The sequence below is a fragment of the Cebus imitator genome, unplaced genomic scaffold, assembly GCF_001604975.1.
Source record: "Cebus imitator isolate Cc_AM_T3 unplaced genomic scaffold, Cebus_imitator-1.0 Scaffold10, whole genome shotgun sequence".
Classification (NCBI taxonomy): Eukaryota; Metazoa; Chordata; class Mammalia; order Primates; family Cebidae; genus Cebus; species Cebus imitator.
In genome coordinates, this window is record NW_016107325.1 from 2,167,010 (window position 1) to 2,190,590 (window position 23,581).

Below are 23,581 nucleotides of genomic sequence, written 5' to 3' on the forward strand. Positions count from 1 at the left end.
TGCTTTCTGCAAATGCATCATGATGCAGAAGCCCCTAAAACAAAAGCAGAGCTGCCCAAAAGCCCTGGTCATGGAGCCCCACAAAAGGCTCCCGTAAGGCACCTGAAATTTGTAGTTTCAGTGATCATCATCCAGAATTGACTCCCCTAACCCAACTTCCCATGTTTTCGAACCAAAAATGGTAACATAGCATCCATGCAGTTTATCATATATATTTTTACTAAAAGCTGAACCATATGAACAAACTACAAGCTACTGAAAGGCATTCCTTTCAGTAAAATCTTTAGTCCTAACCCAAGAAAATGCAATAATTATATTTATACTGTTTCAAAAAAATGCTGAAGAATATCTACGAACCAGAAAGGTGGTTCTATATTTTAAAGGTACACTATTATTTGCTCTTTGGACTCTGGAGCCAATCTCTGAAGATTAATCTTGAGATAGCAGGCACGAGGTAGGAGAAGAGACAGGAGGTGAGACAGGGAAACGGATCCCCTCAATGTCTTCCCACCACTACCCAGATAATCTTGTTCATAATCAAATAAGATACTAGTTGATACAAGAGGACAACTCTGATTAAAATTAATGAGCACATTTGGGGCTTTTCCATCTTTCTCTATTCACAATCTGCTGTGGAGGAGAAGCGAGAAGGGGGAAACAGTGGCAATAGTTGTAGACCTAGAGAAAGAACAACCAAGCTCCTGCTGGCTATTCCTGTGCCTTGGGGTGGCAGCCACTGCTCTTCCTACCTCTGCCCATCCCCCTTTCTACTTCTCAGCTTGGGGTGTCCCTCCTTCCATGAAAAAAAGAAAAAATCTGGAGAACAGCAGCCAAGTGGTAGGGGCCGCTTATGGGTCACCTCCCAAAAACAAAAGATGCAATGGCAGGAGCTGCAACGTCCATCCCTTAGAAATCAGGAGTGCTAGGAGGAAGGTGTAGAGACGCTGCCAACCCATTATTACTACTGCAGCCATCCTTGCAAGTCATCTTAAAGAGAAACTTAGGAAAATGGTTATGGAACTTGCAAATACCTGCCACATAAAAGTAAAGCTAACAAAAATCAGGGAATAGGCACTTTGTACCATCTTCCTAGAGAGCTAATCAGCAGCATATGAAACAAGCTATAAAAAAATTTCACAAATTTTGATCCAGGAACCCCCAATTCCTGGAAATTTTTTCTGAGAACTCAAAAGAAAGAAGCAATGTGTGCAAAGTCTTTCTCAAGCAGTATGGTTATCGTTACACTACCATGCCATGGACTGCTCCATAATCTTTAAAAATATGTGTAATGTGCACAAACACACGAAATTGTTCATGAGCTGAAAACTGAAAGAAAGGACGCAAGTTTATATCCAATATCTATGGTAAGGACATAAATTTATACCCAATATCTATGGTAGGGAGCAACCATATCAATTCATTTTTTTAGAAGAGAACAACTGTAGTTGAAATTAATGGGCACATTTGGGGCTTTTTTATAATGAATTAATTCATTTTTTAGAATGAATTGATATGGTTGCTCCTTACTATAGGTATTTTAGAGCAATCGTATGAAATCATTCTCTCATCCTCCCAAAGGGTCTACTTGCACTGAAAGCTTTTGACTAGGCATTCTCTGTACTAATTAGTGACAGACTCCTTTGATAAGAGCTTCAACAAGCTCAGGTGCTCCAGCGTGAGTCAGACAGGATAGTGACCACATCTCCTAAGTTTAATAAGAAAATAACAGGCAACAAAAAGCAGATTTTCCAAGTTCCATCTTACTTTGAAAACCACGACACTGCATATTACCCACAAAGAAAGGAAAAAAAAGAATTACCAACACACTCCAACAGTGTAATCTGGCGAGCCACTGTTCTTTGTACCAGAAAGGGAAGACCAGAGCCACTTCCTGATGTACACGAATGATCCAATAAATCCTGTAGTTTAAGACAAGGGGGAAAAGAAACTATTGAGCAATACAGCCCCCACTTTGGAGTACTAGCATGCATGGCATTGTAACTCACATGAAGGGCAGCAACCCGGGACGCATGGCCTGTTAGTGTGCATGTAAAGCTCCTCTGGAAGAAGGAAGAAGGACTGGTTTTATTTCTTTAGAATACTAGAAGCTAGCACCTTACCTAATATATGGTAAGTTTTCCTGAAGGAGAAGTAGTCCTTTCCTATATTCAGAGTTTCAAAATAAAAGAAGCTGAGCAGACAAAGTTGAAGGTATAAATCAGAAAGTCCAAGAAGCAGAGCCGAGCACAAGGAAACAGTAGAGAGAATAGCAGGTGGAACAGAAAGGGGGGGACGTCCTTTCAACTTCAAGAACTGGGTGTAATTTACCATATTCTGCTATGCTTACTAAGTATCTGTCAAATGATTCACTTTAGTTGCCATACCAACTAAGGAACTCTAATTAGGAACAAACAAACTAGAAATAAGGAACACACAACTCTAATGTGGTTTGTAACAAAAGACTCCAATGACCATGTGGATCATTAAATTGGTAGGCTCAGGCAGAAACGGGCTGCCTGGATGGAGGTTTCCTTTTAGGCAGGTGAGAAGCAAAATTATATTAACACCTACTTGTCATTTCTTAATATGAATCACTCACAAATCAGAGAAGGAAACAAATAAAGCCTTCATTGAAACATAAAACCAGTGCCCCAAGTTAACGTCTACAAAAGAAGGTGTTGGCAAAAAGATTCCCAGTTAGTTCATTGATAAAGTTTTCCTTCTTACTCTCAGCATAAGTCAAGAACCAGAATGTCTTTTGGTATCAGGAATAGGTTATCAATAATAAACAATACTGTGTCCATGGATGACAGAGGTAGGATTGCAGTAATATTCAGTTAATATTCATCAAAGCTTATCCTTTCCCAAACATTTGGCTGGCCTACTAAAGCAATACATTGATTTGTGTGAATTTCATCTTCTTTCACTTCCTCTGAGCACCACTGTGAAGTACTGTTGATCGGCAAAATTACCAAAAGCTGAACATCCAACGGAAGAAATTTAGAACCCTTAAAAACCACAAAAGGGATAATCAACAAGAAAATGAGTGTAGATGAAGCAGAGTTTCATATCTCCCTAACCATCTTCTCTCTTGCGGTTCTTTTTTCTCCTTATTCATTCAGTTTTTTTTCAAGAAGAATAATTCTGAAAATTAAACTAATGTTTTGTTTTTTCATAATGTATAAACCTGCTTCTAAATGCAGTTCATAGACCTAAGGAAGGAAAAAAAAAAACCATCAACCCAAGACTAATAAGCATATATCTCAACTGCCAGATACCAAGCCTTCTTTTTGTTCTTTTCTTTTTTTAAATTAAAGACAACGTCTCACAATATTACCCAGGCTGGTCTCGAACTCCTGGCCTCAAGTGATCTTCCCCCTTGGCCTCCCAAAGTGCTGGGACTATAGGTGTGAGCCACTATGCATGGCCAAGGCTTGTTTGTCAATGTAGATGTGCAGTTTAGTAAGGGTATGTTTTGTTGAAACATACAAATGAGCATATTGCTTAAATAAGCAAGTATGCAGACCAACAATGACAACTTGTTTTAAATAGTGTTCTTTACTGTGTTATTATATCATGATATACTGTCATATGACATGGTTGAGTTTAAAAGACTATTTTGGCATATGCTCTATTCCTCTTTCAAAATTCTAAAAGCTATTTAAATGGTAATTTGTATCAAATATTCCTATTATTGCCCTGGGTAATTAGTTACGTTAGCAGCTCTGAAGAATGAAGTTCTAACAAACTTATTTTAGAATCTTGCTTTGCTAAAGCTTTGTCAGGATTCATCCTCACATCTTCTTGCTACTAACTCAATAAACTCATTTAATTTTCCTTAAAGCTTGAAATAGACTTCTAAGTATATATCTAACAAAAAAATTGTATTTCTCTACTTTTTGAAATGAAATGTCCTTATACTGCATTCGCTTTCCCCAGTTCCACTATACCACAGTTTAAACAGTAGGTAAGTGGAAGCTACAGAAGGTTACGTCCCCCTTTTACATACCAAAAAGTGGCCCAGTGATGGGGCAGGCAGTAGAATGGGATGTTTCCCAGTCCATATCAGGCACCACCAAATGTTGTGACAGCTTGTCACAGGTGGATCCTGCAATTGTCCAGGTGTAGCATCTGAGCTACCCAGACGGCCACTGGTGAGGGGAAGTCTTCTCCAGCATAAGGGAAGCTGCAGGGCAAGTGTAACTATAGAACTATTTGGCACTTTGAAACTTGTTTTATAGCAGAATAAGTCTTACTGCGAAATGATTTCAAATACACATGGGCAACGGCATTAAGTAACAGTGAATCACATTAGAAAGTTATTACTTTGATTGCCTTTCAATTCATCAGATTGTCACAAGGAGAGAGTCTCAAATTGGTATTAGCATGACTCTTACACTCGCTTAACACTCATAAATCTCAAATTATTCTCAGAGTAAGCATCAGACTCAGTATAACATCCACGCAGAATGTTATTATTTTTTTCTTTTGCACTTTATGATAACCTTCTATTTACAGCAAGTGATATCCCTTCCCCATTTAAAGTTCAAAGTTTCTTTAAAATGAACACTTGGTAAGCAATTTTAAAAGGTAAATAAAAGGAGAAAGTCACTTTTTAATGTGAATTAATCATTTAAAAATACGCAAAAGAATTTAATGTATAAATACAATAGTTTCTAACACTGTGCAATCCAATGGGTTAGTGACTAGACACATGTTGCCATGAACAAGTAAACTGTGGCCAGTGTGAACTGAAATATGCTATAGGTGTAAAATACACAAGATTCTGAAAACTTACTTCAAAAGCAAAAAGAATGTAAAATGTACATTAATAATTTTTTAATCAGTTATACGTTGAAATGACAAAAATGAGATGCATTTGGTTAAATATTTGTTAAAATTAATTCTACTTTTAAGAAACTTTTGGAGTTTTTTCATTTGTTTGTTTTTAAGGTGGCTACTTGAAAATTTAAAATTACATATGTGATGCACACGTTTCTATTGGACAACAAGGGTTTAACCAAATGACTGCACTCCACAAGGGGGCACCACAGGAGCATACAAAATTTAAAAGCTTCTTTTTTGGATGTCAAGTTTTTAAGCCTTAAATTACAGGGTGCTGAAATAATCTAGAAAGGAAATTCATCTTTAATAGTAAGCAAAAGGTGCCTTTTTAAAAGAGCACTTTCGTGGCTAAAAATAGAGTAGCTGAAGACCACAAATTCCAACTCTCCAAAATTGCAGGCAACCATTCTCCTGTCTCTTTTGCTTTACTCTTCAAAGAAAAGTAACTAACTACCAACACTACTAAAATAAATCCCATCCCTTATTTAAATGTCTGTCTAAAATGGCTGTTCTGATATGGGAAGACTACACAGGTGCCAGCATGTGCTTGTTTAGGACATAAGTAACCAACAGCATGTGTGTACGCTGTTCAGTCACTCATTACTGGTTAGCGTTTCATGCTGAAATAAGAATGTGTCTCCAGACATCTTCCTTATGCTTGGGATTCCCTGTGGGGTCATGACTTACTGCCAAAGTGCTGTCTCCAACATTGGTGGTGATAAGCCCTTCAATGGTGCCATACTCCACGTCTCGGGGATTGAGACGTTCTTGGTTGCGCCTTTTAAATTTTCGGAAAGCCACTCCCAGCAAGCAGGCTAAAAGACATACTGCGAACACTACAGAGAGAATAATGAGGCCGATCTCCAAGTGGAAATTCTGTGTTCCAGGGAAGGATTTTCCTGCAGTTGGGGGGAAAAGGGGGAACTGGTTGTAAGGATCACTGCTTACTTATTATTACTTACTATCCTAACGAGTAGCTCCTGATCCCAACCACACAGTGTCAAAACTCACGAAGTATTAAAACTAAAACACTTCCTAATACCTGCCCAATGGTGCAGCCATTTTAACCATCATTCAATTAGACACAACTAGAATTTTTTTAAATTCCACTGAGAATCAATTGTATTAATACATGAATCTGAAAGTGCTTTTAAAATATCAAGTACTGTACAAATCTTTGATATTAGTCTTAGCAACCTGGATTTGGTATGTTTCACCATCAAGCCCTTACAGATACTACACTGATATCCTTAGGAGAAAGGGCTATCTGAGCTAAAACTAAATTACCCATCTGTGGTCTCTGTCTTCAGTATATCCTGGGTGTCTACTGCTGATCTCTCATTGATTTTTTTTACATCACAATTTCTGCCTAGGAACCTATTCATTCCTCTCTTCATTTACTGACTTATTCAGACATTCATTCACTGATTCACTCCCTGGGTTCAGGCCTCTTCATAACATTATGTCGTCAGGCCCTTTTCTTCCCTACATATGCCTTACTCATTTCCATGTTACTGGTCTCTTCAGTCACCCAATCACAAGCCAAAATTCCTGTAAGTATTTCTTTAACTTTCCAAGCCCAACTAATCAACAGCTTGGCATATATCATACTCGATGGCATATGTCATTTTTATGAGAAAGTGAAAAACTAACAAAATGCAACATTGAATTATAAATACTGTGGCCTCCCTAATCAAATGAGAATGTCTTTAAATTAAAAAATCGGCCAGGTGCAGTGGCTTAAGCCTGCAATCCCAGCACTTTGGGAGACCGAGGCGGGCGGATCACCTGAGGTTGGGAGTTCAAGACCAGCATGACCAACATGGAGAAACTCCATCTCTACTAAAAATACAAAATTAGCCAGGCATGGTGGCGCGAGCCTATAATCCCAGCTACTAGGGAGGCTGACGCAGGAGAATCACTTGAACCAGGGAGGTAGGGACTGCAGTGAGCCGAGATCATGCCATTGGACTCCATGGAGCCTGGGCACAAGAGTGAAACTCCATCTCAAAAAAAAAAAAAAAATCTGCTATTAAAACTCAAGGTCTAGCAGAGTGATCTGCAGATTAGAAACTTCACAATGTTGGTATAATAATTTTTGTATGAATTCAGACATTTCTTCATGTCTATCCACTCAATTAATAAAAATTTAACTCACAAACAGTAAATTTTATTCCATCAAGGACGCTTTTAGTTTTAACCATGTAAATACTTGATCTATTTTACACTTGATCTTAGCTAAAAGGCCAAGAAGCAATACTTGATCTATTTTAAAATCCTTTTTTTTTTATTATTCAATCCTATTTGCTTGTCAAAATTTAACCTTTTCTATATGCCTTCAAGTCATCACCATAACTTCAAAATTACTAGAACATGATCCTGCATCAGCTTTTTTGTTCTTCTGTCTCCTTCCTTGCTGGCTGACATTTCTGGTTTGGATGCTGCTTGTTACCACTCCTCCACTTTTTGGTTTGTTTCTTTTTTCCGAGTACAAAATTAAATAATTAAACCTATTAAAAATGTACTATATGGTAAGAGAATAAATTTGGCTTAGAATGAGTCTACATTAATAGTTGCAGACTATTTATGCAATTTAGGGCTCATTTAACAGGGAAACAGTTTCAAAGGAGGATTGGTTTCCATATACATATACAATCTGTATTGAATATGGTGGAGAGAAGATTCCACATAAACTACAGGGTTTGTGTGAAATCTCATCCTGCTTCTAGTGTCAGTGATAGGTCACTGGGCATCAGATATGGGAGAAGAGGTCAGTGAGCCTTCTTTTGTCTCCTTCCTCATAAAACAGGAAAGGCATTCCACTCAGTCATCAGTCCGTTCCACTTTCTCCCTACACACCTGACATAGAGATGAGTATGTGCGAGCAGAATTGTTTCAAAAATTATGAATAACATCATGGCTTCGTAACATAAAAAGGTACTGGGAGCTGTTCACCTGAGTCACAGCAACCAAGAGAGAGCTAACTGGTCAGCCAAGCTGTCCCGAAGATGGACGTCACCTTGTTTACATTCCCCAAAATGCCCATCCTTCTTTTAGATGCCAAAAGGCTGGTGGTCCTTTCTCTTCTTCACCCAAGGCTACCTTCCTTGTAGCTCTTCGCCTCTGGCTCGAAATGTAGGTGGAATGCCTCGTAGCTACTTAGATCTTTAACCCACACAGACTCAGGAGAACACTAACAAAACCCCTTGATCTCAAAATAGAAAAGTCCACAAGAACCTTTCGTGGGCAGCTGTGCCGTGATGTTCCTGTTACACCAGTCCCCTTGGCAGCACTCCACCGCTTGTCCAGGGGACGGTGGGGTCTTACAGGTCATCTTTCCCTGCTCATAAACCTGGAAGCAGCCTTTCTGGTAGACGTGGAAGCCATCGTTGATGCTCAGTGAGGAAAAGCACTGCTGGCCTTCACAGTGGTCCTCATTACCACAGGAGAGGCCTTCACACACACACATGTAGAGTTTGGGGTTGACCTTGGGCATCTCATCTGCAAAGGAGAGAAAGGTAGGGGAAACAAGAATTACTGCATGAGTTTCACCTTCATTGAGAGAATGATCATTCCAAACACCTCTATCAAACAGAAAGTCAAGCTAAGCATCATCACTGACCAAGAGGTCCACATTCTGTGATTGTCGCTTAACCAACCAACAAATAATACTTGCCTCTCAATGTAGCAATTCATTTATATAAGTTGTGTACCCTTTTAGATCATATTAAGACAAAGATTGGCTATCACCTGCTCATAGACTTCTGAAAATGAGCTTCTCCCCCTATGGTGTTCATATAACCTTCCGCTTGATTGGCTCTCAGATCCCAATTACTGCATCAAAATAAAATGTTTTACTGGAACATAATATTTATCACCTTTATTCTATTCCAAAAAAAAACACTCCTAAATATATGGCAGCTATTAATACCAATTCTTGCTAGCTCTGTACAAATCCCCACCAACTAGTAAAACAAGGAATGCTGACATTCTTGAAGCCACATGACAGAAATCTACGACAAGCTGAGTATCCCTTACTCAAGATGTTTAGGACTAGAAATGTTTTCCATTTAAAATCTTTCTGGATTAGAGAATATTTGTATTTATACCGGCTGAGCACCTCATTTCCAAAACTCCAAAATTCAAAACGCTCCAATGAGCATTTCTATTGAGCATTGGGTCAATGCTCAAAGGGTCTGGATTTTGGAGCAGTTCAAACGTCAGATTTTGGGATCCAGGATGTTCAACGTATAATATAGTAAGAGTTTGTGCTGTGCACAGTGGCTCACGCCTGCGATCCCAGCACTTTGGGAGGCCGGGGGGGGCAGATCACGAAGTCAGGAGTTCAAGTCCAGCCTGACCCACATGGTAAAACCCCATCTCTATTAAAAATACAAAAACTAGCTGGGTGCGGTGGTGCGTGCCTATAAGCCCAGCTATTCAGGAGGCCAACGCAGGAGAATCACTTGAACTCATGAGGTAGAGGTTTTGGTGAGCCAAGATCACGCCACTGCACTCCAGCCTGGGCTACAGAGCAAGACTGTCTTAAAAAAAAAAAAAAAAAAAAAGAGTTTGCAAGAATTCACAATCTATAATTACAATCCATGGTACCAGTATTTCCAGCTAGATGCCTAGACTAACTTTTTCAATAGTGGCAACACTGAAGTTTACATAGATGATAGTGGAAATTAATAGCTGCTTCAGAGTTTTTGACTAGCAGGAACAAAAAAACTGGTGCCAAATATGGAGAACAAGGGTACAAGGAGACAAAGAGAATTGAACAATGTTTGAAAAATAAGGTGACAAGCAGGACCACAGGAAGAATCCACACCTGGTGCACTCAAGGTGCAGTGGCAAGAGCAGCAGAAATGGATGAAGAGGGAAGCACACCTAATCACTCCACTCAATTGTCTCTTTCTGAGAATAGGAATTTGCAGTTTCATTTTCACGTTACTCTTTCCTCTTCCCTTGTCAGAATGATTAGTTTAGATTTGCTGGTCTCACAGTTTCTACTAGTGGGGAAGGAAAGTGTGGATAAAATGTAAACAGCCAAGTCCTAGAGGCCACTGATTAGTTAGTTGAGGCCACTTTTGTCGAAGCACTGTTCATATAAGGAAACTCAGCTTTCAGAGCTCCCTTCAAAGGTCTATGGCATATAGAAGCTGCCTTAATCCCTGAACCCTCAGTAGTGAGTCTGTGAGATAAATGCTTCTTTCTTAAAATAACAGGTCGGGTGGCTGTGCTTTCCAGAGGAGACGTTAAGGTAAGGTCTTTGAAAATGTCAAGTTCATTTACACAGATTTGTGTGGGTGTGTGTAGAGATGTGGGTTATCTCAAAAAGAGAAAAGCATTCTTAATCTTTCTTCTTCCCTCTTCAAAGAAGTGGAAAAATAGTTCACTGCCCACTATAATGTGGGTGCCTCGGCCCACAGAGTAAGTGCATGCAGACACACAGACACAGCCTTCTATTTATAATTGACTTGCCAGTTCTTTTGAAAACCACAAGGGGCTCATCTAAGAGCAAAGACATGCCTGAAAGCAGAAAATCCAAAATAGCCGCTGACAGTCTATGTATGTCACCAGTCTCACCCCTGAGAATCAAGAGCCCTCAAACATTTTTAATGAGCAAAAGTTTTAATGAGCAAAGAGATAGTCTTTATGTTCTTTGCTTGGAGAAATCCGAAGGAAATTCCAGCAACAATCTATTTCTATGAGGATGAGAAACATATATATCTGTTGACATAATCCAGCAAAAAGTTTACACTTGCCAAAAGAGAGCTGAAAGATAATATTTCCAGGGAGTCTAGACATGCTTGCCACTCTTGAATGGCACAAAGCACGCTGAGGGCTGCCAACTATGCTGCCCAACAGGTGATGATTCTTTGGAGGGAAGTGGATGGGTGGGGTGACAGGGAGAGTTCATGGTGTCAGACTAATTCACTTGTGATCTACAGCAGGGAACTGAAAAGACTACGCTAAAAACTGAAATAATGCAATTTATGTAAATTTGAAACACAAATACAGATTTTAAAATCCTGAGTATTTTTCAAAGATCATAGATACCCCAGGACAGATACCTAACCCATTTAAGAGTATGTGCCTGTGGACGCTGGTCTGGGGAGTAAGGCGTTAGTGCTGGGATGGAGCAAAATAAAAATAAAGTAGGAGAGAGCTGTTCATGGACTGATAATGAATTGACGAGTATGATTTACTCAGCCCGCTGCACGTATGGGCTGCTAAGAATAACAATAAACCAGCAACCCTAGACTAGAGAGAGCCCGCTCAGTGGTCCTCCAGAAATGGACAGTCCAGGGAACCAAAGGATTAAGGACACCTGTGGTTGTAATTTAAAAATGCCAAATTTTAAAAAAATAAAGTAACAACAACAATCATTTCTCTAATGTGCTCTCAAAATTAACTCTGTTTTTAAAGTTCCATCCCAAACTAAACTCCAAGTCCACAGATGCAGGAAGAGGCACTGCTTTTCCAGGGTCTCTAGTTTTTGACAGGCTATGCAGGCGGCCTGACAAACGTTTGGACTATAACCTAAAGCGTTTTGCCTGACGTGACAGCCTCGAGTAAATATCCCCGTCAGTAAAATTCAACTCATTATACCTAACTCTGTGGGGTACCTAGGCTTTAATCCTTCAGGGTCGCAAACTAAGTCAAAGGGATTCATTTGGTTATTAAGCACTCTACTTAAACTCTTTCTATACTTCCTGTAGTTGTATGTAGACAACCAGGAGTTAATTACCTGTAAGTTGGTGATTCTTTTCAGTAAGATGTCAAATACCAGGGTTTTCATCTACCCTACCCTCCACAGTCGAGAAAAAGGCAAGGAAAGACAACATTGGTTAATGATATGTAATAATTAACTTAATCTCTGATATGAAAGAACCGTGAGCTGAGTCCGATAGTTAGCTAACGGGGAAGTACAAAACCTTCACTAACTTCTCTTTCCTATTTTGTTCCTCATCTACCGTTCAATCTTCTTACTTTGTATATTCCCATATGATTAATTAGAAAAGTCCTTCATGTATTTATTTTTTATATATACCCAAATATAAATGAAGACCCTAAATTCCTAAGAATGACAGAATGACCACACAAGTGCACGCACATGCATGCACACACTCACATTCGCTACATGCCACTTTGGCAATTTCATCTGACAGAGTGGAGTAGATGGAAGGATTTTCTGAACTAGAATTACTAAGTTAACAAGGTTAAAAGCAAGGTAGTCATGGCATTCTCAGATCTTAATATCCGTATTTCTAAAGAAGACAGCAGGACTCAAAATGCCCATGACTCACTTTTTTAGTCTTGTCAAATTTAGGAATAAGCATGACATGTGTGGGCCTGTGATATTTTATTTGGTGTGGGAGTGGGGGTGGGGTTCAAGAATGATCCCAAAACCACTCTCAGGGCCACAGGTATGGGTGTGTAGATTCCTAATCTTTCAGACTGTGATATAAATACAGCAGACATCAAGAAACACTAAGGAACAGATAATCACATTTCTGTGACTGATTTTCAACAGTCCTGACAGGAAGCGCCATATCTGATGTAAAGTATTTTACACTTGCCTGTGCGAATATCCAGGAAGTGCCCTGGCAGAAGGCAGAAAGTCTACTCTACCAAATTGACATTCATTTGAATAATTCAGTAATTTAAATGTCAAGCCAGAGGTATTCCCTCTCTGCAGAGCTCACCCACATTGTTTGTTCTAGAAGGCACCTCCCGGCATTACTCAGTGTTATGGCTGGCACTGTGTGCCCTTTGTATCACCAGAGCCAGAGCCGTGTGAAAACACTCACAGCCTGGGCTGGCTGGAAACAGCAGGGAATTCTGACCACAAACAGAGACTGCCTCGGTGCCACCAGGGAGAATACGAGGCTGGCTCTGCAAACCAGCAGTGCAGGCTGGGAATCCCAGGAGTTCACCATGGCCATCTCGTTAAAAAGATTTTTCCTGCTCTGAACAATACTCAGTTCACCATCTGGGCACACCTCCTCCAAGTCTAATGCCAGACTGGCCGACGGGGCAGCAGAACAAAGAGCATCGTGGACTTTTAGACACTGTCCACAGTTTGGTATCATCTTGTATTTCACGGTAAAAGTATTCACATTTCTGTTTCAGTGGGACTTTAGCAATCACAACCCTATGGATTTACCTATTCACGCCTGCCCAGTTATGCACTCTGCAATGCTTTAAGGCACTGAAACTGAGTCTCTAAACGGTGCACAAAAACCAACATGTCCCACTAATGTCTTTGACATAAAAGACAAATAAGAAAATGGTACAAGTAAACCGGCCCAGGGCCATGATCTGTCCTACAGGACAGCTAAAGGGAACAGGCTGAATTTTTTACAAGTTCACCTCTCAAAGTAGTACACATCATAATGCAGAAATTAGACTGTAATTATAAAAGTCCAATAGCTCAGAATTTGTAGAGCTAAAAAAGGAACTCAAGTATCCCTGGACTCCTTCCAATAACTCTAAACAATTCATTCATTTGAAATGGCAAGCTTATATGAGGTTTATAGATTATGGGAGTCCTTCCATCGTCTCCTAATCCGGGAGCACGGTTTGGCACCTCTCCAGAATCTGAAAGCATTTGAGATCTCTGGCATTAAACAAAGGCTTTAAGAAGGATTTTGCAATGCTAGGTATCATTGCCAGCAAGCCTGCTCCTAAGACAGAAACACAAAGGTCCATCCGGAGTGCCTAGTAAAGGGCATTTGATCCTCTGACAAGAGGACTGGCTACACGCTCAGGGATAAAATACACCCAGTGCCTAAATAATCTCTCATTATAAAACATTCATTTAGGGAACTCAAATCATTTTTTTTCCTTATCTGAGAGACTGACAGTTAAGTTGTAAAGCCAAGACGAAAATGTATTTCAGCAGTTATGAGAGCAAATAGAGTCATTCAACTAAGATTGCATATGAACTGATTATCAACAGCAACAACAAAAAGTTCGAAGATTTTGAACTCCAGATGTGTTCCTCCTCCAGTGTTCCCTGCCTCAGGAAATGGCATTCCCTTTCATTCAGGTGCACAAGCCTGACTCTCTTGGGCTTCCATCACGCTCAAAATGGAGATCAGTCATTAACCTGGCCTACAAGTGCTGGCTGACCTGATCCCTGCAGGCTCTTCAGCCTCCTCTTCAGTTACTGAAAGTTCTTAAAAGGCCTCTTCTTTCTGATTAGGGAATCTCAGGTCCTTGTAAGTATGGAATTCCTTCCATGTTGAAAGTTTGTTTCCCTCCAGCCAACACTTCTCCACCTACTTAGTGCCAATCTACTGTGCAGATCTCACCTGACATGTTACTTGCTCAGAGAAGCCTCTGTTCACACACCCAAATTTAAAGTAGGAACCCCCGTTAGTTACAGCCATACTTGTGTCTGCATGGCCATTGAATGTCACCTTTCCTATAGGCTGTAAGCTCCATGAGGGTGAGCTGCATCCATTAACACTTTGCTCACCATTCATTACATGCCCCACAACAGCCTCAGTGGTTGGCAGGAGTCCAAGCCTGATGACTCTTTGCTTCGGAATGAATTTTCCCTTCACAGAAAGGATTTAGAGATGGGAAGAGACCTGATGCTGGTTTTCAGAGCAGGTTTAGCCCATGAAGTCTTTAAATGTCAGCACAGATCTTAAGGTAAGGTTTAGTCACCAAGCCGGCGTGCCTGTGCAAACCATTTCTTCCTAGAGGAGCTTGCCATACCGTCACATCTGTTCACCTACTTGGGCTCACGAATATAGAAAATCAGTACTTTATGTGGTGTGGTAGGTTTTTTGTTTGCTTGTTAGTTTGTTAAAAGAAACAGGTAAAATACAAATGTTCCTTAAAAAATGAGGAACTATTTAATACATTAATAGGACAGCTGGGCTCTGTGGGTGGTCCTTCTCTGGATGGTTGATTTGAGAACTTTGGGCTACGATGATTAGAATCATCAAAACACAACACATGCCTGCAACTCATCAGCTTGGAGGGGTCAGTGCAGGACTTGGCTGCTTAGTAGAGATAAAGCTGCCCCTGCTCTTTGCTGTCATTTTTTCCTTGGTCTTTGCTGCCATATTTTTTCCCTATCAGTGAAATAATGGCACCTTCAGTAGGGAGTGGGGAAGAGTGAATTACATCATTTTCCCCTTCTTGCTCTGCTGAAGGTGATAAGGAGTCCTAAGTCATCCTGCATTTGAACTGCTGAAGCTGAGGAAAAAAGAAAAAAAAAAGTGCCATCTGTTTATTTTGTGTCTGGGCTGACTCCCTGTCTCTGAAATAATCCCTGTAAATTAAGCCTATTGCAGCAACCACACCTTCTATTTAGAAGCCAAAAAACTCAGCCTGTGTTCAAGTGACTAACAAATTAAAGAACGCTGTGGGGTAATGACCTAAGACAATATTGGTCTGTCTTTTCCATGCTTTTTATGATTCTCTGAATGTAGCCAAGACTTGGCTTTAACAAATGCAGCATGTCTGTAAAACAACTCTTTAATATGGGAGAAAATAATGACCCCTTTCTTCATTTTGTCTTTCAACTTCTTGAATCTCTGCTTCAGAGAAACAAAGGATTACAAGGCCTACCGGGAATTGCCTACTGCGGAATACTTTAGAAACTAAAAAATACTGTCTCCTCAGCATATGTGCCAATGCCCATGTCTCAGTGAAGCTCCCGTTACAGGGAGAGTAAGAGACAGTAGCATACTCTGGAGGACAAGGGAAGAAAGTCCCAGTGAATTGTAAACATTTCAGAAGTCATTCCTTGTTTAGTCTCAGGAGAGAGCCAGGAATGCGGTTCCATCTCTTGAATGTCTCTGGCTGGAAACTGTTCACACTACAGGAAGAAATATTGATTCTGCAGACTCACTTTTCGTTGTTTCCCCCACCTCCTCAGGCTAACCAGACAGTGTATGGCATTTCAGTGAGGCTTTCCTACCTGGGCTCTCCAGTGAGAATTTTGGTTTTACAGGAAACACTTAACAATGGGCTCTAGATAGACAGAACAGTGGAGAAAGAACAAACCGATGGCTTTTGCGCTTAGTCCTCTGCTTCGATTTCTCTTTCCTTGTGTCCTACTCTACCTCTTTCTCTGGGATTCAGGGACTGCGCCTCCTCCAAGGTGGCCAAGATTGGCTCTGGTTACCATCGGCAAGCCTCCACCACACCCCTACAGCCTTTCTGGAAGCTTTCAAACCACAGAGACAAATCCTTCAAAAGTTGTACAGGGTTTCAATGTGTTTAACAAGTCTTGAAATGCAGCCTTTAGGCACTGTGGCACCCACAGCTAAAGGTGAAAATGTCCTCCCTTAGGTAAACTCCCCTTCCCTCGTTCTACAACCTTTCCTACCCCAGAGATAAGCACAGAGGGAACAAAGTCACTTCCAGACTACAGTAGTCCCTCATCCACCGTTTCACTTTCCACTATTTCCGTTACCTGCCGTCAACCACAGTGCAAAAATATTAAGCAAAAAATTCCAGAAATGAACATTTCCTAAGTTTTCAGTTGCGTGCTGATTGAGCAGCGTGATGGAATCTCACATTGTCCAGCTCCGTCCTGCCCAGTTCGTGAATCAGCCCTTTGTCCGGCGTATCCACATTGCAGATGCTACCCTCCTGCTAGTCACTGAGCAGCTGTCTCGGCTGCCAGATCCACTGCCGTTGTATTACCGTTTGCCATCAAGGAACCCTTCCTTTACTTAATAACTGGCCCAAAGCACAAGAGTGGTGATGCTGGCATATTGTTATAAATGTTCTATTTTACTTTAAGTTATTGTTGTTAATCTCTTCCTGTGCTTAATTTATAAATTAAAATTTATCCTAGACAAAGGAAAAGATATAGTATATATAGCGTTCGATACTATCTGTAATTTCAGGCATCCACCAGAGGTCTTGGAACATATTCCCCATGGATAAGTAGGGGGCTACTGTACTTACTTTTCATCCTAGAGGAAGCCAAAGAGATTTTAAAATAAAAGTAAAAAGGGTAAAAACAGGGCAGAGCCCAAGCCTCTGATAATGCTACTTCCCTATCCTCCAATTTCTCCACTCATTTCCCAAGGCCCTAGCAAGTCTAGAACTCCATGAAAGGTTAATGAAGAAAGGAATCCCATGTCTTCAGTCTCAGGAAGACATGCTTGTGCCTCTGTATGAAAGCCTTTATAACTTGATCTTTGTTTTACGTGTCTTCTTTCCCCTATCAGTCTAATTAATACAGTCCAAAATAATTCATTAATTCTCCAGTTTAACATATTGAACAAGACTGGCTTATCGGTCACAGAATAAAGATCCTACAGTCTCCACGAAACAGTTAAATGTGAGTCATGTTGAGCTTGTTCTTTTTTACCCCTGAGCCCACAGAAAGACTCCAGGTGTCTACACTCCAGGTAGAAACAGAAAGCGTCTCATTTGAGTGCTGTGAACCAGAACTGGCTTTTCAAACACACAATCTCTCCTCTTCAATCTGTGCCATGGCAAACCATTCCCAGCTTCCACAATCATCTTGAACCTTGGCAGAAGAAAGCCAGCTAAATCTGAGATGTGTCACGAGGCCACTGGCTGGGGAGCAAGAATATCTAAACACAAATCCAGGCGAGAGCAACAAGCAAGAGTTTCCGCAGATTCCCTCTGGCTCCTGTAGCTGCAGATCACTGACAACCTAAAGATAACCCAAGTATCTACAAAGGGTCACTTTTAAATAGCAGCTTTAATGCCACCAGTCATTTCAGAAGCATTTCCTTCCAGAGCCTGCTTCCATCCACACTGGCCACCAAGTCTGTCCAATAATGGCAAGCCCACCGAAGAGATGAAAGTCCGGAAGGAAATGGAAGAAATCCCAAAAGGGAACAGACAGCTCCTGACATGCTGGGATTCTATTCTGTGGTTCTACTTGTGCCCACATTTGGACTACTGAGAAATAACAATCTAGCAAAGAGACACCTTGTAGAAATGACTGACTAATAATCACTGGGGATTAAAGAGCAGGTATAAAATTAAACTAAACAGTTTAACTCCAAAACTTTCTAAAGCTAAGGCTGTATAAACCATGGATGGCTACCACTAGGAGACTTTTAGGAAAGCCTTTCCCTCCAAGAGAAAACTTACTTAGTTTACCGGACCGCTGTTTGGCTGAGTAAGGCTATGAAGTCTTCAGGCACATACTGTACATACAGGGCCAGTACGGCCACCCATTAACCCCGGAGCACCAAATGGAGCTGATCAGAAGCCTGCTGCTTTTTTTCTTTCTTTTAAGTAAGGCCAGTTCCCAAGATCTTCCTAAGAACCATTAAACTCTGCTCAGCACCTCACCTGTCTACTGAGTAAGTCCACATTGTCCTAAATGGCAGTCGGCCAGGGGCTGGTGTACAAGGGACAGGTGCTCAGTGGGCTATTTTCAGTTGCTATCAGCTTGGTCAGAAGCTGCACATGCTCAATAGGCAGCCAAGTTTTGGTTCCGTTTCAAACTCTGGGCAGCCAAGAGACATACACCTTCACAGCTGCCAGGGCAACCAGCTGCCCAGTGCTCCTCCCAAGACGGGAGCAATGAAAACAGTGTAACCTGGCCAGCCAACATGCCAGTGAGCAAGCTGCACCTCTCATTTCACTGCCTGGGTTATTCTGAGCTGGGCTTATTGACACTCCATGGCAACACAGGAACAAAGGGCCAGCTAGAGGGATTTAAATGTCCTGCAAAAGTTGCTAGAAAAGTCAGCAGCTCTGGCTTCTGCTTTCAGAACAAAACTAGCAATAGCATTATTATTAGATGATTGTTATTTTGTCACTGTTGTTACTGTCATTTGTGAGCCACCTGTAACAGTTCTACTTTCGCACTAAGGCTTTGTTTTTGTTTTGTTTTGTGTTGCTACAGTTGGGATGCCTTTGAAAACGGAGCGTGTGTGCCTGCCTGCCCCTAAACTGCAGGAGGATGAGGCTTTCCCATCCCTTTACTTCTCATCTTGCCACACTCTATGTTCCACTTTCATCACACACCACTCTTTCAAAACATAGAAACTGCACCTACTTAATCTCTCCACAGTTTTCCACTGCCCTCGGGATAGAAGACAAACACCTTTGCACAAGGTTCTGCCAGCTCAACTCTCAACTTTAATTCCGTCTCATGACTTGGCGATCCCTCGTGGTCTCACATCTCTGGACTTCACCCTTTCCCTGCCTGCCACGTCCCTCTTAGTCCCTCCTCTGCTGGTCTAATGGCTATTTATCCTTCAAAACTCAGCTTCCCTGCATCACCAGCCCCAAACCCAGCTCCATGTGGGATGAATGCCTCTTCTGTCCATACCCTTCATGCTATGCTGTGACCTCTGCTTTATCTAGCTGGACCATGACCTCTTGAAACAGGAACCACTTCTTGTTTATGTTTATATCACCAGCGTTGTCAACTGATACTTCTGTTAATTTAAATTGATTAAAAGAATGCAAGTTCGTCTTTTCCCAAACTCATAATTATTTGAAAGAGTGCATGTGATTAGCCCAGATCAGTCCCTGTGTCTCTTATACTATCTTTTTTCTATTACCGTAATTATTATCCTAGCCAACATTATTTGTTCAGTTGTCAAATACTTATTGAGCACCAACTGCATACCAGGCAATGTCTTAGACGCCAGGGATAAAACAATGGACACCTCCATGTTCTGGCCTCTCACGCTCTAGGGCTCACTATGTGCTGGGCACTCTGCATGTCGTCTTATGACTCTTCACAGCAATTATGGTGGGACCATTATTGTCTCCATAGTACCAGGTGGCAACAGGCACAGAGAGGTGAGGGAGAAAATACACAGGGACGCAGTGAAACAGAGGATGACTAATGATGGTGCTTTGGCCTCATCTCTTTCCTGAGAAAGGCTTGATTCCTATGCATGGCCAAAGCCTTCCTTTACGAACATACTCTTTGACTCTGACCATCAATACTATGTCAGACATTATCCTAACCCTTTGCAAAACTGAAATTGTGAAGCGTATGAACTAGGACGTGAAGTTAAAGATGAAAAGAAATCGTGACTGTAAGTCTACATGGTACACTGCAGTGTTATATATATCAGAAGAGTCAAATTCTAAACTGCACTGTAATTTTTTTCCTATCCATTCTTTATAACTTTTTTGAATGAATCTCTGTTTTACTCTTGTTGTTTTTCAACTGAAACTATTTTGGTGTAGGTACCATTAATTCAGAAGACAAAACAAATGCAGCAAAACATAAAAGGGGCCAGCCCCACCCCAAGTCCCCAAATCACCAATTTCAAAAAATACTGGCAGGGTTTTTTTTTAAGGTGAATATCACCACCATGCGCCCAAGCGCAATTTCTCATTCTTCCTTTTATTGTTTCTCTCCTTCCCACATCTCTCCTTCCCACATCCCACATACACATTCTCAGGAAAGTCCATGTTCTATTCTAGCCCACAACGAAGAATTAGATGTAGCATTAACCACGGCTCTAAGAAACACCCTGCTTGCAGAGCTCAGATTCAGCCGATGAGAATCAGGCCGCAGCTGCTCCCATGTTATGACACAGGCTGAGAAGGTGCAAATGTAGACTTCCCTCTTCCTGCCAAATCACCACTGGCTTAGAGAGAAAGGATGGTCAGGCTACGCGGAGTTGTGAAAAAAATAAAAGGTTCTAGGCCAGCTTTGTTGGGAACACACCAATAACCTACGGTCAGGTGTCAGAGCTATCACATGAGGGCAGCAGGAACTTCTGTGTAGTGAACCCTGGAAGCAGACTGGTGTTGTCTTTCTTAATTTCTATATGGGGTATGACCCACTACTGGCTAGCAAAATCAACTCCGTAGTTTAAGACAAGGTTTCTTTCTGTCTTTTTAAGTGAAATAAAACTGAATTACATTTAAAAAGACAAGAAATAGGTGCACATTAAACACAGTAAGAGTGATTACTGTTTCATGAAATTTTCATTTCAGATGTGTGTGGGCACTCTCTATGCAGTGGGTCTTACTCCAAAATGTTTCTTCCTGTGAGTCACTGTCAAAAGTTTGAAAGCCACCTCACCTGTGTCTTATACTATCCTGGAATGACAACATGAGTTCTGAGTCATTATGGCCATTAGGAATAACCATTATCTATGGAAGCTTGCCTGAGGTCATCCCAGGCTGCAGAGGAAAGTTCCGGAGGGCAGTTTTTTTTAAGAGTTGCAAATTAATTTTTAAGTGTGTTTTATTTTCCTTGTTCTCCTTTCTCAAGAGTGAAAGTGGCATATACGACATGCCTACAAACCTTCTGCTTTACAAGATTTTCCATAAAGAGGAGATGGCATTCATCCTCTCATGCTGGAGACCTGTCTTTATAAAAGAGAACACTTAGCAGTGACTGCACTGCACACTGTTGACGACAAGGAAATCTCGGCTGTTGAATTTGTTTTCTCATCTGTTCAATATTTGACTTTCTTTGAATGGATTTTACCATCCCTCCATACCCTACTGCTATCCATACCCCTCTTATACTGTCTACAAAAAAAAAAAAAAAAAAAGAATGTCGTGCTAGTTTAACTACCTATGGCTGAAACAAACACTTTTCAGGAAGGAAAGGCTAAAAGGAAGCTTTGTCACAGCTCACCTTGCACCAACTAATATAGGATCATTTTGTAACACAAGAAAATTGGATAATAAAAAAGCAGTGTCTTAAAAAGTATGATGCTTCAGCAGATATTTACATTCTAGGTCCCAGAAGTAGCAAATGGCTTAGTGTATGTCATCTCTCTCTTCCTAAAAACATCTTCCAACTGATGTTATGCCAAAGAAAAAGATTTTATTCTGAACAAGAGATAAATGACAGTAACAAGAAATAAGAGCAACAAATTTAATACTATTTCTCTTACATTTATTCACCCCTTCAAGAACTTCCTGAATCTTTAATAATGAGAAAATCAAAGAAAGGCTTATTCTATTCTCCCCAGTAGCAAAGAGGGGCACCTTTGTAACCCTAACAAAAAGTCCATTGAAGTTATCTCCTTCCTTCCCTCATTGGGTAGTGGGGTTGGAAAGTCTGAGTAGTGATGGTTTTGGAAACACTAAAATCAAGTTAACTCAGAAAATAATTTAGTACCTAGCAGTCTTCTCTAGGACAGGCCAAAATCTCCTGTGAAAAAACTCTGCCTAAGTCTGGTGTTCCTTGCTAATAAAATCTAATGGTGGCTTACAAATTTAATAAAATGTGGGTTGTCTCAGCTTTGAAATATTTCCAAAGGAGCAATATTCCCTTTAAAGTAATTGTGTCATAGTCTTCACCAGCAAATGCGTACAGGGACAAAAGAAAAGCCAAACATGGAGGCTCTGCCTTCACCCTGGTGGCATAATAGTAGTATTAGAGCATGATTAGTCTTATTAATGGGAAGGAAAGGGAAGGATATACAGGTAATTAGGACTCAAGTGCTCTTCTCTATGAGAGCAAATAAAACTCTTCCTGCAGCTAGAGTTGTATATATAATGAACATGAAAAATGATTACTGGTAGGAGAGACAAGAGAAGTAAGAAACACAACCCCAGGTGAAGGGGCCTCATCATTTGCTATTACAATTTTCTCTTCTCACCCTCTCAAACAAACTGGATTGAGCTGGATTCTAGCATGCACCAGACGTAATATGAATGTGGATGTAGCTAATTTAGGGCACAAAAAAAATTGCAAAATTTTGAAGAGGACTGATAACGACTGAAGCTCTTAAACACCATTCCTCAAAGAATATGATGCCTCTTGTTGGCCGCGTAACTTTAAGCAGGAGCTTTAACCCATCCAAACGCACATCCAAAAAAATCTATCTTCTGAGGACACTTGCAAGGATTATAGGAAATAATGCATGAAAGCCAGCCCAACATCTGGTGCATATTAAGCACTCATTAAATACTGCCTATCATCATCAAACAGGTAGCTATACTGGAAAGCATTTTCCAAATCTAAGTGCTGAAAAAATTTTTGCCCAGAGCATTTAGGATTCCATAGAACTTGAGAAATGTTCTGAAGTACACTCAAACTCTACAAAAAAAAGTTGCTGTTTTAGAACTAATCTTTGAAGTGTTACTACTATTTCTAATCAATATTTATGAGACATTTGGGAGACAAAGGGATAAAAGTTATTTTTTTAATGGACTAAGAGAAGTACACTACCCAATAAAATGTATTAGAACAAAATCTCTACAACTCTCTTATTTATGCCCCAAGAATGTGATCTAGCTTCATGAAGGCACAGACAATAGGATGCCTTAACTGTTCTATAAATATCAAAGATAGATCTATTTCCTTTTGAACCTAGTAGCCTAAAGCTCACTTAGTAGTAGACAAACTTCAGTGCTATACAGATTTTTGTTATCGGCCCCATCACTTATCTCTTTTAGTTGAGTATCTGTACTTAACATTTGCTTTTGAACCAATGTTGAGGATACTAGAGTGTATTATAAATAGGGTTTCTCTTTGGTCTTTAAAATTTTCCTACTAAATATATAAAAACAAAATGCTGGCTGGGCGTGGTGGCTCACTCCTGTAATCCCAGCACTTTGGAAGGCCAAGGTGGATGGATCACGAGGTTGGTAGTTTGAGACCAGCCTGGCCAACTTGGTAAAATCCCATCACTACTAAAAATTGAAAAAACAGCCAGGTGTCGTGGTGGGCGCCTGTAATCCCAGCTACTCGGGAGGCTGAGGCAGGAAAATCACTTGAAACCAGGAGGCAGAGGCTGCAGTGAGCCAAGATTGTGCCATTGCACTGCAG

At 40.7% G+C, this 23,581-nt stretch overlaps 1 protein-coding gene across 7 annotated transcripts in view; it reads right to left on the reverse strand.

The window, feature by feature from the left end:
- The window catches only part of ACVR1 (activin A receptor type 1), a 144,233-nt gene that overhangs the window by 38,639 nt on the left and 82,013 nt on the right, over nt 1–23,581 (reverse strand). For 6 of the 7 annotated variants that reach the window (XM_017547246.2, XM_017547263.2, XM_037745285.1 and 3 more), the window contains exons 4-6: nt 8,083–8,346; nt 5,533–5,744; nt 1,820–1,919 (exon numbers count right to left, since the gene is read on the reverse strand). In XM_017547246.2, the coding sequence (XP_017402735.1) occupies nt 1,820–1,919; nt 5,533–5,744; nt 8,083–8,346 (576 nt within the window). Of the gene's footprint in view, nt 1–1,819; nt 1,920–5,532; nt 5,745–8,082; nt 8,347–18,162; nt 18,264–23,581 lie in introns of those variants that run through there. The other variant, XM_017547271.2, reaches the window with a different exon arrangement.